Here is a 13,846-nt window from a genome sequence, read left to right on the forward strand (position 1 = left end):
CATGACATCTCATTTTCTTTTCTTTTTAAAAATGTTTATTTATTTGGTGGCATTGGGTCTGAGCTGCTGCACATGGGATCCCGGCTGTTAGGCAGGGTCTTGTCCTTGGCAGAACATGGACTCTCTAGGTGTGGCACTCAGGCTTAGTTGCTCTGTAGCATTGGTATCTTAGTTCCCTGACGGGGGATCAAACCCATGTCCCCTGCATTGCATGGTGGATTCTTAACGACGGGGCCACCAGGGAAGTCCCTCTCATTTTCTTTTTGAATGGTGCTGCTCTGTGCCTTTTGAGCCATTAAAGAGCATCATGTATTGCTTATAGTATGTTGTTCATTCAGAAACAGCAAGTGAACACGAGCATACATTTATTCTGAATGTATATATGTATGTGTGACTTAGGCTGGGTCTGTGAAATAGGCTGATAATAAGTCAAATTAACAGGAGAAAAGGCATAAAAATTAATTAAGTTTTCATTTTGTGTGCACAGGGGCATCACAGAAAGAAGTGAAGCCCCAAAGGGCAGTGAAATTTTAGAGTTCATATAGCATGTTAACAGGGGGTGGAGAGGGGGCAAGGGGCAGATGGTTTTTAGGGAAGATAAATGGGTCCTGAGGAGGACAGACAGGAGGTGTGGCAGTCCTGGATGATTTCTGTTTGGGTGTGGTGTCAACTTTTCATCTTCCGAAAGAGAAGATTAGTGTGGCTTCTGGGGAGAGTATGACAATCCAGTTCCGTTGGGAGGCTCTGCTTTTAGGCAGATAAGGAATTTCAGGAATTCAGCTCAAAATAATTCTTATGCCAAAATGGCATATTTTGGGGTATCATATCCTGATTCTCTCAACAGTATATTTATCGGAGTAGATATCTGGAATGAGATGTGGTTATTTAGGACAAGATTCTGTAGGTCCAATAGAACATTGTTACAAGATATCAGACTGTCATGGGTAGAGTCAGGCGTGTGTGTGTCTGTGTGTGCTCAGTCATGTCCAACTCTTTGTGACCCCATGGACTGTAGCCCATCAGGCTCCTCTGTCCATGGAGTTTTCCAGGAAACAATACTGGAGTGGGTTGCCATTTCCTCCTCTAGGGGATCCTCCCGACCCAAGGATTGAACCTGCATCTCTTTAGCCTGGTGTATTGGCGGGCGGATTCTTTACCACAGAGCCACCTGGGAAGCTCCAGAGTTACACTTAAGTGATGAAAAAATGGTCTCTTAGGAGTGATAGTGAACAGAAACCCATTCGGAATGGGAATGTGACACTTTAGCTTCTGGGTGACGACCAAGAATAGCACAGTGTCCCCTCCTTCCTTGTGACTATTTAGAGGTTCTTTTTGACCTAGTGTGGTCAAGATAACCAGCCAGGCTGACAGACTGTTTTGACTATCTGTGAGTGCCTAAACTGATTTTGACTAGGAAAGTATAAATATTATCCAGGCCCATCCGTACAAAGAAGAGCAGATAGAAAGGTTTGTTTTGTGGAAGACTCAGACTATGTCAAGGGGAAAAAGGCTCTCGTTGTTCTTTTTTTCACCCCTTAATGTTCCCTTGGATTTGAAACTTTGAAAAGAAGTATTATTGACTTTCAAAGGGCTTTGAAATCATTAATGGGGTTTTCCATCTGCTGATTTTTTTTTTTTCCCCAAAACCCACATTGCTGTTTGGCCTCCTATTTCAATAGTTTGCTATTGTGTGATTTGCATAGGCTCCTTATTTTAACCTTTCATCCTGAGTTTTATCAACTGACTTTGTCTAGGATTGCCAGCGTAGCTCCTTTATTATGCATGCAATTCTGTTCTGTCTCTGTTACCTTTGAGGCAGCAGTTAAGGTGACTTTCAGTTTTCTTTGCCTGTCACTGTCTGCCTGTTGGCCTTCCGTCCCTGCCGTGAGGGAGTTTTCGGCACCAACACTGGTCTCTTGCCAGGGTAGCACTCAATACCTTTTACCTATACTTATTTCTCTCCTTATTAGAACCAGGAGAAAATAGTTGACATGAAGAGAAAAGTTGTTTTATTTTTTCCTTTTTAACATGATGTGGAAATTGGTCTATGGTATACAAACATTGGTAGATCTGCTGTTTAATTTTAGAATGGTTTTAGCATTCCAGATAAGCACAATTCAAAACGTAGAATGTTGATTCTTTGGTCAAATCTTGCCTAAATCACCAGCGTCTTCACTCTCCTGCCTTTACCCCTGTGCTGTGCTTAGTTGCTCAGTCCTGTCCGACTCTTTGCAACCCCATGGACTGTAGTCCGCCAGGCTCCTCTGTCCATGGGGTTATCCAGGCAAGAATACTGGAGTGGGTTGCCATCCCCTCCTCCAGGGGATCTTCCCAACCTAGTGATTGAACCCAGGTCTCCCGCATTACAGGTGGATTCTTTACCATCTAAGCCACCAGGGAAGCCCTCCAAGCCACCAGGGAAGCTTTTACCCCTGGGGTTTTCTAATTCCTGAACCAGGCTCTGCCTCAGTCCTGGGTCGAATACTCCAGGGTCCAAGACTTTAAGAACATGAGCGTTGTTTCCCAGCCCAAGGGGCAGATTTCATCAATGGTGCCTGATGGTTTGCATTGTAACAAGCCCCAGGTGAGTCTGACATTGCTGGTCCCGGGACTACACCTAACAGAGCAAGTCTCAGTTAACGTGTGAGTTTAAGATGCCTCCACCATCTTCACTGTGGCCTTCTCTTTGAAAGCAAACACTGTATGATTAGAGAGGATGCTCCTGCAGCTTACCTTTTGAGAAAATTGCATAGCACATTTAGAGAGTGTCACAGGGTCTGCTGGGTTTTGCATTGACAATTTGCTACCTTGACTAAAAACCAAAAAGAATCACTGCAGATGGTGACTGCAGCCATGAAATTAAAAGACGCTTGCTCCTCGAAAGAAAAGCTTTGACATATCTAGACAGTGTATTAAAGGCAGAAAGATCACTTTACTGACAAAGTCCTTAGAGTCAAAGCCATGGTTTTTCCAGTGGTCATGTATGGATGTGAGAGCTGGACCATAAAGAAGGCTGAGCACCGAAGAATGGATGCTTTCAAACTGTGGTGCTGGAGAAGACTCTTGAGAGTCCCTTGGACAGCAAGGAGATCAAACCAGGCAATCCTAAAAGAAACCAACTCTGAATATTCATTGGAAGGACTAGTGCTGAAGTTGAAGCTCTAATACTTTGGCCACCTGATGCAAAGAACTGATTTACTGAAAAAGACTCTGATGCTGGGAAAGACTGAGGGCAAGAGGAGAAGGAGACAACAGAGGGTGTGATGGTCAGATGACATCACTGACTCAATAGACATGAGTTTGAACAAGCTCAAGGAGATAGTGAAGGACAGGGAAGCCTGGTGTGCTGCAGATTATGGAGTCACAAAACATCGGACATGACTTACCACTGAACAACAAAAACAAGAAGAATGCTTCTGGAACAAAATCTAGAAATAAGATTGAGTTGAAGGAAAACAACTCTACTTGAAGTGATGCTGACTGGAGGGACCGGTTATTGTAGGAGGACTACATGCATAGAAAAAGCCTAGAAGCTCAGACAGCAAAGTGTTGTCAGCTCTCAGGATCAGTAATGGGATTTGGAGTAGTCTTTACTTTTTGCTTTCTTTCTTTGCATTTTTATACACAGAGCGTTTAAATATCATTTTCATACCTTTAAAGATTGCCAAATGTTTTTAAAGGAGAAAAAGCAAGATACATGCTCTGTAAATTCATGTATCTTTTGGTTTAGGTCTGTTATGTCTATGTCTCTATACATTTGGGGAGTTTTTTATTTGTTTTTTTTTTCCTCTGTAGAGAGTATTTTTTCATTAAATTTTTTATGTTTTTGCTTTTATACAATTTTAGAGGTTACTTTCCATTTACAGTTATTACAGAATAGCAGCTGTACTCTCCACGTTGTGCAGTATGTCCTTGAACCTCTCAAGCCTGCAGTTCGTGCCGCCCGCTCCCCCAGCCCTCCACCTCTCCCCCTGCCTACTGGCTGTCACCAGTCTGTTCTCTGTGTCTCTGAGTTGGTTTCTTTTTTTGTTATTCTCTACATTTGGTTTTTAATGGGAAAGAGATTATTTTGTCTATGAGAGTCCTAGTGTTTAAGGGTGAGGCCCAGACATTTGCTTGGAAAATAGACACTGTGGGACCTGTATAATGAAGATAAGTGTGAAAGGTCCCAGAGAGACGGTGAGGGGGAAAAGTCCCCAGGGTCCGTTCAGAGGCAGCTCCTGCTCCGCCCACCTTCCCCCTCCCCAAGCATCCAGCACTGGCCCCCGAGAGTCTCTCAAAGGATCCTTCCTTAGAAGGCCTGAAATAAGCTTTAAGTTAATTTAGACAGAATTGGAAGAGTTGGAAAATGAGAGAACAAGGGCCATTACAGCCTCCAAGGAGGTGCAGAAGATTGTGCATCGTAGCTGAATGGATTCTGTGGGCTGGTTCTCCTGCATCCAGGCTGCGTGTGCCCACTCAGGACTGCCGACCCAAGGGAAGACACCCAGAGTAGGAGGAATCACACCCTGAGCCACCATGGAGCCTGTGTGTGAGCTCAGTGCGTGTCGGGGAATAATCCTTCTAGAAATATGCAGCCCAAGGCAGACTATTTACATATATGCTTATTTTCAGCAGTTCAGAAAACCATATCTAAATCGGCTTTTTTTTTTTTTTTTTTTTTGCTTCTGTTAATCTGGAAACATTCAAAGAAGTTGATATGCATTTATCTCATTTCTAACTTTACAACTAAATTCTAAGGTTCTACTGACACCTGCTGGCATTTCCTCTGTTTTATGTTTTAATAAGAACAAAACCAAAAAGCAAAACATTTAGCATATTTCCCACAGTCTTTTGGCCTTATTATGCCAAGTGTACATTAAGATAACAGACATAAGGGAAGGTTGATGGATCTTTTCACGTCATGGAAGGAGATATGCGGATGACCCCTGAACACAAAGTTCCCAGACACACGAAAGGCAGACAACCGAGTTCTGATGGCCTCTGCCCCGCACTGGCCACTGTGTGACCTTGGACAAGGCTGTGGACCTCACATTTAGTATCTCAAAGAAGAGAAACTGAAGCTTCCTCCCTGTGCTTGTGGGGACCAGGGGCATTTCTACTAAGTAAAGCGTGAGCCATGTCACAGGTGTGATGACCTCAAAGGTCACTCGCAAGGACTGTTCCATCACAATAAATAAGCAAATTTGTTACCACATTGTATTTTCAAAAAATGGATGAATGTCACTGAAGCCTCCTCAAAGTCCAGTCTCTCTGTTGTTTGTTTTTAGAAACAACTGAATCAGAATGATCTGAAAGAACCAATGAACAGTCTCAGAAATGGTCCACTTTTTTGCCCTCAGGAAACCATGGACTTTGTTTTGTGTTTTGGAACATGTAACAAGGCTTCGGTGCTTCCCAGTTCATGCCAACCAAATTATCTGTGCTGTTTCTGTCTTTTCTTGGGAAACTGTGGGCCTGCGGCTTGTTAGGCCAATCACAGGATACTTGATCATCCCCAGGGAGTCAGAGTCCCATATTTATCCTGACAGAGGAAGCAAGGTCTGATGAGGAAAATAATTGAGGCATTTCTTTAATGCTGCTATTTCATTTCTTCCTCCTCCCTCAGAATTCTGACTTCATCATCATGCTTGCTGAGGCTTTCCATGCGATTTAGAGTCATCAGAATTTCCTTTCCTTTGTGAAAGGAAATTTTCCTCTTATCTCTCCCAAGTCCTCCTCTAGAAGTCTGTTAGGTTTGACTGGGGCTCAAAGAGGAAAGCACAAAAATTCTCCTATAGACTCATATCCGTTAGGGTGGCACGTCTCAAAACACAACAAAAGTAGAAAATAGTGAATTTGGTAAGGCTGTGGAGAAACTGGAACCCTTGTGCATTGTTAGGGAGAGTGTAAAATGATGTAGCTGTAGAAAGTAATATGGCAGCTTCTAAAAAATGTAAAAGCAACATGACCATACAATCCAGCAATTCCACTTCTGGGTATATATCCAGAAGCATCAGAAGCAGAAGCTTAAGGTGACCCTTGTACACCCATGTTCATAGCAGCATGAGTCTTAGCGAAGACACAAGGGTCCACTGCTAGATGAGCAGATAAACCAAACGTGGTCTACACACGCAATACAGTATTATTCAGCCTTAAAAAGAAAGGAAATTCTGACACTGGCTACAACACAGAGAAGCCTTGAGGAGGACGTTAACCTAACTGAGATAAGCCAGTCACAAAGGACGAATACTGCATGATTCCACTTAGATGAGGTACCTTAAGTACTTAAAGTCAGAAAGCAGAAAGGAGAATGGTGGTTGCCAGGGGTTGTGCGGGAGGGAAATGGGAAGTGGTTGTTTAGTGGTTGTTTAAGTGGTTCTGTTTAACTGAACCAAATTTCAGTTCTGCAAGATAAAACGTGTTCTAGACATGGCTGGAGGTGTTGGTTGTGCAAAAACTTGACTTTTACTTAATACTACTAACTGATCACTTAAAAAAGGTTATGATGGTAAATTTCACATTATATGTATTATATCACAATTAAAATTAAAATCACACAGACATAGAGAACTCAGTCATCACCTTTGGCCCTTGCAAGTGACTTAATCCCTTGACCATGTTCACCTGGTAATACTATGCAGTTCTATCCAATGGAACCTTCAGGGATGACAGAAATGTTGTTTATTTGCACTGTCTGATATGGTACACCCATTGGGTTTTGAGTGTGATGAATGCAGAAGATGCTGAATTTTATTTTTATTCAGCTGAAATTTAATTAATTAATTTCGTTAATTTTTATTCAGTTTAATTTAGCCACATGCAGCAAGTGGCTGCCGTGTTGGACAGGGCAGGTAGACTGTACATCTACATGACTGTTTCAAAACACTTTCGCTCCTTGGCACAGAGCTACAGCAATCAGACTCTAAACCTAAGAAGGTAAAGGCTGGCTTATGTGTGGGCCCCAGTTCTGTTTGAACCTCCAGTATTATGAATTTGCTACAGAGCATTTTGCCAAGAGTGTGACTCTATTTTAGAAGCCTGGTGTGGCATCATTGGCATCTGTTATTGGGCCCACGAGCAGAGTTGGCCTTAATTCACAGGCCAGCCTCTTCTAGTCAAATGCCCTTGGGAAACCTAAATTCCTTCACTGCCACACACGGGCTTCTTCACTCATCCCTGTAAATCCTTGGAGTGATGTTGTAAACTAACGCTGAAGTCCAAGGCCTTCTACAGAAACTGTGCAAGCACATTGCTGTTTCTTCCGGGTATCCTGCCAGTCAGTGCCCGCTTTACTTTTTGAGGCTTTCCTGGAAAACACAGACAGGTAAGAGAGGTGACAAATTCTTACACTGAAATAGAATCCCACAATAAAATGGATGAACCCCTAATACGTTCCTCCTCTAACACAAGAGTAATTACACATGTCACCATGTATTGTATAATGCTGCTTTAGAAATAGTAAAGATTGCTGGCAGCTGAAGGGACTTACATTTCAGCAGTCTGCAAACAGAAGACTTAACCAGCCAGCCAGTGGGCAGCATTCCTTCATGACAGCCCAGGGTTTAATGACACTGTGTGTGCCGCATTTATCTTCATGGAATGAGTGAAAGCTGTTTATTGAAGCACAAAATGTGAGCGTTTGATGCGAATGGGCATGTGGCAGGAAGGAGATAAAGAAAAGTTTATATTATTCTTCCACTAAATGGATATGGGCTGTCTAATAAGGACCTCCCGGTTTAGCTCTGGTGGATTTGCTCACCGGGAACACTTTCTCTTTCTTTTGCAGCAATGGGTCGAAGGCCTGAGATCCATCATTCACAACTTCAGGGCCAACAACGTCAGCCCGATGACGTGCCTCAAGAAGCAGTGAGTTTTGTTTGCATGACCCTTTGCGCTTGGCGTTACCAAGCACGTGCAGACTAGGAGATGAAGGCTGCGTATACGCACCAGGCAGCACCTGCCTTGCCTTCCCTGCTGCACTCCTGACTTTGGAGAAGTCGTTGACCCGTACACACCGGTACCCTTCCTGCCACCTGGCAGCCATGTGTGATGCGCACAGCCCAAAATCTATTTGAGGGGAATGGTTGGTTGGCAGGAAGGTACTGGAACTCCACCTTCTCAGTGTCCCCTGGGTTGTGGGCCTGGGCTTTTATGTCCCCAGGCTGCCGATAGTAGCTTTGTGTGCCTGGTGCCACAGCTGGGGGCTGGGTGCAGCTCGAGCCTCTACGGCATGAGACTGAGGGATGGGGAGTATGGCTCCATTCAGCAGAAGGACCCACCACTCCGGAGGGAGAGGAGCACTGGCCCCAGGGACTGTTTCACAAGCAGTCAGGGATCCAAAGGTGCTTTTGAACTTCAGAAGGCAGGCCTTCCTTCCCCCAGCTCACTGTATCCAAAATTCAGAGAGGCGCCAGGTGGTAGCTTTTAACCCTATCAAGTTATTCTTTATGGGTGACGTGAAAGTTACTCAAGTAGAAACCCTAGCCAAAGCCCCAGTCCGCCTGTTTGAGAAGCAGTGATCCGGGGCCCCAGGCAGGCGGCGGGTGGTGCGGGGAGAGCCTGCACCGAGCAAGCTGCACGCGTCTCTTAGCCGGGCCTGGCCAGCACCCAGGGTGGGACTCCCTGGATTGTGGGCGATGGAAGGAGAGCTCTGCCCCCCGGGCCTTCCGTGTCTTGCTCTGGTCCCTTTGGCGGCGCTCTGGGAGCATGGGCTATGCTGTAATCCCTGGCGTTAGCCACTTCGTTGCCCGAGGACTTTGGGAAAGTTCTTAGCTTGTGCCTCACTGTCCTCATCTGTGCATGAAGGTGGTGACCCCGCTCGTAAGAGTCCTCGCAGAGCAAATGAGGCCGTGCAAAGCCGGTGCTTGGCTCCTCACTCCCCTCACTCAGAATTACTTATTTTGATTCTGATGCCCTCATTCCAGTGTTTCCCTGTTGTCTTAGAAGAGGGGAGTTGTTCAGTCGTGTATTTTCCTGTTTTTGTGCAGCTGCTTCTCCTTTCCCTCTGCAGTTGCTCTGGCATGATTTCTTAAAAATAAAGAGCAACCCCGCAGATACTTTGAGGTCATGGAATCCCGAAGGGTCTCAGACTTCTGGCATGCCCTCTTAGACCTGGGGGAGCCAATTCCTTGTGTTCAGATGACAGATCTCAGCTGCCCTCGTGGGGGTCCTGCCCAGACTGCTTTCCATCGCTGGTATTCACCCATCCACCAGCTGCTGGAGGGTGAGGTCACTCAGGACTCACGTCTGCCTGCTTCTCCAGAGGACCACCCTCTGCCTACAGAGGATCACCAGTAGATCATTACCTCCCACAGTATCCCAGGGGCCCAGCTCCAGGACCCCTGCCCATATCAAAATCCATAGCGTCCCTTAAGGTTGACCCTTCATGTCCCTGGTTTAGGAGGGCTGACCCCACACTCGCCCCTTCTTCAGAAAGGAAACCCACAGCCAATGACAGGCTGAGACAGGATATCAGAGCCTGCCCCCTTGCCGCCAGGCCGGGCGCAGATCACACTTCAGAGGTCCCAGCGGCCTCGGGACAAAGCCCGGCTGAGAACACAGCTTGATGTGACTGTCCCTCCCTGTCTGCCCACTGCCTTACTCCTGTGGTCCTGAAACTAGCCCCTTAAAGGTAGCCATTTGTGCTTCGAGGAACACTGACTTAAGACAGAAGCTTTACCAACTCCTCATGTTCTGCAGATTGTTAGATTATTTACAAGAACAGTGAGAATGGAATCAGTAGCTAAGAACAGCCCTGGCACCAAAGGATAAGTGTTCCAGGTCCCCCTGAGTCCTGAAAACCTGGGAAAAGCACAGCATTTCTCACCATCAGTTTGAGTTGATGAACTTCTCTGACAGGGACAAGTTAAGGATCCAGATTCCTTCATGGAGATGGTGTCCACCCATCCGTCAGTTGCATGAGGAGTCGGTCACAGAGGGTTCGCGCCTGCCTGCTTCTCCTTTGCACTTCACCGCTCCCTGGGGTGGCAGAGGGGTGAGGGCCGGGGGTGTCCCCACTGACTTCAGACAAGCCTTCTGCTGTCACCATGCCCTAGCCCCTCTTAACCCCTTAGTAGATTATTAAAAAGCAGCAGTCAGGGACAAGAACAGTCACCAAACAAGTGCCAATAATTTGCTGTGTTCAATGCAAACACTCAATTTCCTAATTCGTCTAGGATTACCAGATAAAATATGGGACTCTCAGTGAAATTTGAATAAGTAACAAATAATGTTTTAGTATAAATACATCCTAAGCAATATTTGGAACATACCTATAGTTAAAAAAAAGTATTTGTTATTTATCTGAAGTTCGAATTTAACTGAGTTATATTTTTATTAGCTAAATCCGACAAACAGTAAATTTATCTCATGGTGTGTGATTGTCTCTGGTTTTCTGAATAAATAGTCTTTGTTTGAGTGAACTTTCTTTTAAAGTTTTTAACCAGATGGAAGCTGTTCCTCCCAAGAAACATTAAAACAGTTGTTACTGTTGTTTTCCAGCTGGATGAAATTGGCATTTATGACCAACACAAATGGGAAAATTCCAGTTAGGAGGTAAGTCAGTTATTCCTGAGTGCTCTGCACAGCCTGGGTCGGCCCTCATGATACCAGTCCACAGAGAAAGCCCCCCATGAGGACTTGTTAATTGCTTTAGTTACAGGTATTTCTGGAATCTTAGTTTGAATTACATTATCAGATGCTGTGTTTACTTCGTAAAAATCACTTATGGATGTAAAGTCGCATTTTTTCTCAGAATGCATAGCAGTAAGCCTGATAAAGAACTTCTAAAAATGAAGGAGTGTTTTTTTAATTTTCAGAAAAGTGAGTTTTTGGGATTTAAGTAGCTTCCCTGGTGTCTCAGATGATAAAGCAGCTGCCTGCAATGCAGGAGACCCAGACTCAATCCCTGGATTGGAGAAGATCCCCTGGAGAAGAAAATGGCAACCGACTCCAGTATTCTTACCTGGGAAATTCTGTGGACAGAGGAGCCTGGGGGGCTACAGTCTGTGGGGTCACAAAAGAGTGGAACACAACTGAGCAACCAACAATTTCACTTTCTTTCATCTTTCACCTACTTGCCCCAAACAACCATTGCTAAAATTAAAGAAGTTTCTTTTCTGTTCTGTACCTACAGTAGGGGGGTAGGGATGTGTCTTAGGAGGTGCGATGCCTCTGGACATTGCCGCGCAGCCTGGGTTCCGTCGGCCCTCTGTGCCCAGGGCCGGGGGCACCACTGAGTCTGGGTACGTTGCCACTGCCACCCCACCCCCTTCAGGACTGGTGCTTCCCCTTCACCCGCCCAACGTAGCAGTGAGGGGGGAAAGAGGCGGCACAGCCTGGTGGAGCCAGGAGTGAAGAGCCCATGAGCCGGAAACAGCCTCTGCGCTGTGCTTCAGCCTCAAGCCAACGTGCCTCACCCTCCGAGGGCCCCACTCTGCTCCGCTGCTCCTAGTGTTAGGACTGCCTCTGGCCTGTGGGTCCATTGGAAGTCCATGCAGTGGGAGTGATGGGGGTTGTTCACCCAGCTCCCCAGTGTCTTTTTGGCTGGTGTTTGTGGTAAGCACTCCGTGGTAAATGCCAAAGCTGGGCTGGGCCCTGGGGCGTTTGCTGCCCATCAGAAGCCAGGAGTGTATTCAGAGTCGTGAACCTGAACTCAGCATGAGCTCCCGGACCCCGACCCACTCTTCAAGAATTCTCCAGGCTCGCGTTCAAGTTGAGCTCTTCCCCAACACTTCAGCAAAGAAGCCAACCAGCAAATAGCCACAGGCAGAACCCAGGCCACCAGGTGGAGCCTGTCCCGGAATGGCTGTAACCGTCAGGATGAGGGCCACAGGTCGCCCGTTGCGTGGCGTTTGGGGGAGAGCCTTGGAGCAGCTGTACACTGGCCGTTTCTGCCTCTCCTTTCCCCCCTCTCTGCTAGCCTCGAAGCTTCCATTCTGCATTCCCCCGAGGGCATCTCCCTCAGCATCCTTTCACATGTAATAGAACTATCCTAGAGATCCTCATTTTCCTTAATTCTGTGGATGACAGCAGTCATGAACGAGGGTATCCACGAGACACAGCTGAGGTATCAGTGAGGAAACACAGGGCATGCATGTTGTAAAGAAGACCAGGCAGTAATCTTTTTACTTCACCTTTTATTGAGGGCTTCCAGAGTTATCCAGAGTTATCATGGAGAAGGCAGTGGCAACCCACTCTAGTACTCTTGCCTGGAAAATCCCATGGACAGAGGAGCCTGGTGGGCTGCTGTCTATGGGGTCGCATAGAGTCAGACACGACTGAGCAACTTCACTTTCACTTTTCATGCATTGGAGAAGAAAATGCCAACCCACTCCAGTGTTCTTGCCTGGAGAATCTCAGGGAGGGAGGAGCCTGCCGTCTATGGGGTCGCACAGAGTCGGACATGACTGAAGCGCCTTAGCAGCAGCAGCAGAGTTACCAACTTCATGCATCTGTTGTGGTCTTTAAGAACCTATATGTAGGATTCTGTTTTTTATTTAATAACTTACAAGCAACTCAGTTTTGCATTTACTTTAGAAGTTTTTAAAAAAGTCCTGCTAGGGACTTCCCTGGTAGTCCAGTGGTTAAAGCTTCACACCTTTGAATTGAAAGGGCTGCAGGTTCAATCCCTGGTTAAGGAGGTAAGATCCCACATGCCTAGTGGCCAAAAAAACAAACAAAACATAAAACAGAGACAATATTGTAACAAATTCAATAAACACTTTTAAGAAATGGTCCACCTCAAAAAAAAAAAAAATCTTAAAAAGCCATGCTACCATCCTTGATCAGTGTTTGTTGGCAAAGACACTTTACACTCATCCTTATCTTAAATAAAACCCTTTGCTCTATTGAGAATAGCAGGGTAATGATTTTAATGTATCTCAGGATCCTACAGCTATTGCCAAATATTTAGTGCATTTTTATTTAAAAATAAGTATGGAAGTAATAGGGCTTCCCAGGTGGCACAGTGGTAAAGAATCTACCTGCCAACACCAGAGGCACAAGAGAGGAGAGTTTGATCCCTGAGTCGGGAAGATCCCCTGGAAAAGGAAATGACAACTGGCTCTACTCTTCTTGCCTGGAGAATCCCACGGGCAGAGGAGCCTGGATGGTTACAGTTCTTGGGGTCACAAAGAGTCAGACACATACACATGAAGTAATAAGTCCAAACTTGGAACAAATAGCAGTGTGAAGACCAGCAATGTAAGTTGGGTCTGTTTTTACATACCTTGCTCTCCTGATTTTTCTTCCAAGAAAAGGTTCAGGAAATGGGCAAAGGAGGAGCACAGAGACTGTGATCAGAGCACCCCTAACCAGCAGTTCTGGTGTCCTTTGTAGACATCCTGCCGATCAAGCCTTTGTTCCACAAGCTTGGAAGCCTGATCCAGCCTGTTCATGAACAAAATTATTGCTCACCTCTTTTTGTAGCAATAGCCCAGATGTTTTGTCGTCCTCTTTACTGCTCTCTGACATGAACTCTGGGGCGGCTGCCAGTGTTAGCAGGTGTTTGACACAGGACACCTGTGGTCTGGGGGCAGTGTGACAGAGTTGAAGCAGAATTGATATCGAGCCACTGAAAAGCAGATAAATCTTTGTGTGGATGAGCTGCCAAGGGCAAGGTGGAAATTGTTCTGAGTGTTTTAATGGATACGAAGAGTAAACACATTAAAATGTGGCTTCATCACTATCACTCTGAAGTTTTAAAATGGAAACTGTTAGTGTAGTTTGTAAGGTTAAGTAAGTAAGGTTAGAGGAGATCTGGCTTCATGGTCATTAGATCTGGGTTCGGTGGTTGTAACCGATGCTTAATGTCTAAGAAGAATTTGCGTCTCCTTTCTTTCTTTGTGCCTCTCTTCCGCCATCT

General features: G+C 45.7%; 1 protein-coding gene across 11 annotated transcripts in view; it reads left to right on the plus strand.

Moving 5' to 3' along the window:
- Nucleotides 1–13,846, plus strand: part of PLCB4 (phospholipase C beta 4) — a 473,260-nt gene that overhangs the window by 339,276 nt on the left and 120,138 nt on the right. For all 11 annotated transcript variants that reach the window (XM_055543369.1, XM_055543377.1, XM_055543373.1 and 8 more), the window contains 2 exons: nucleotides 7,769–7,848; nucleotides 10,483–10,536. In XM_055543369.1, coding sequence (XP_055399344.1) covers nucleotides 7,769–7,848; nucleotides 10,483–10,536 — 134 coding nt within the window. The remainder of the gene's footprint in view (nucleotides 1–7,768; nucleotides 7,849–10,482; nucleotides 10,537–13,846) is intronic.

The sequence above is a fragment of the Bubalus kerabau genome, chromosome 13, assembly GCF_029407905.1.
Source record: "Bubalus kerabau isolate K-KA32 ecotype Philippines breed swamp buffalo chromosome 13, PCC_UOA_SB_1v2, whole genome shotgun sequence".
Classification (NCBI taxonomy): domain Eukaryota; kingdom Metazoa; phylum Chordata; class Mammalia; order Artiodactyla; family Bovidae; genus Bubalus; species Bubalus kerabau.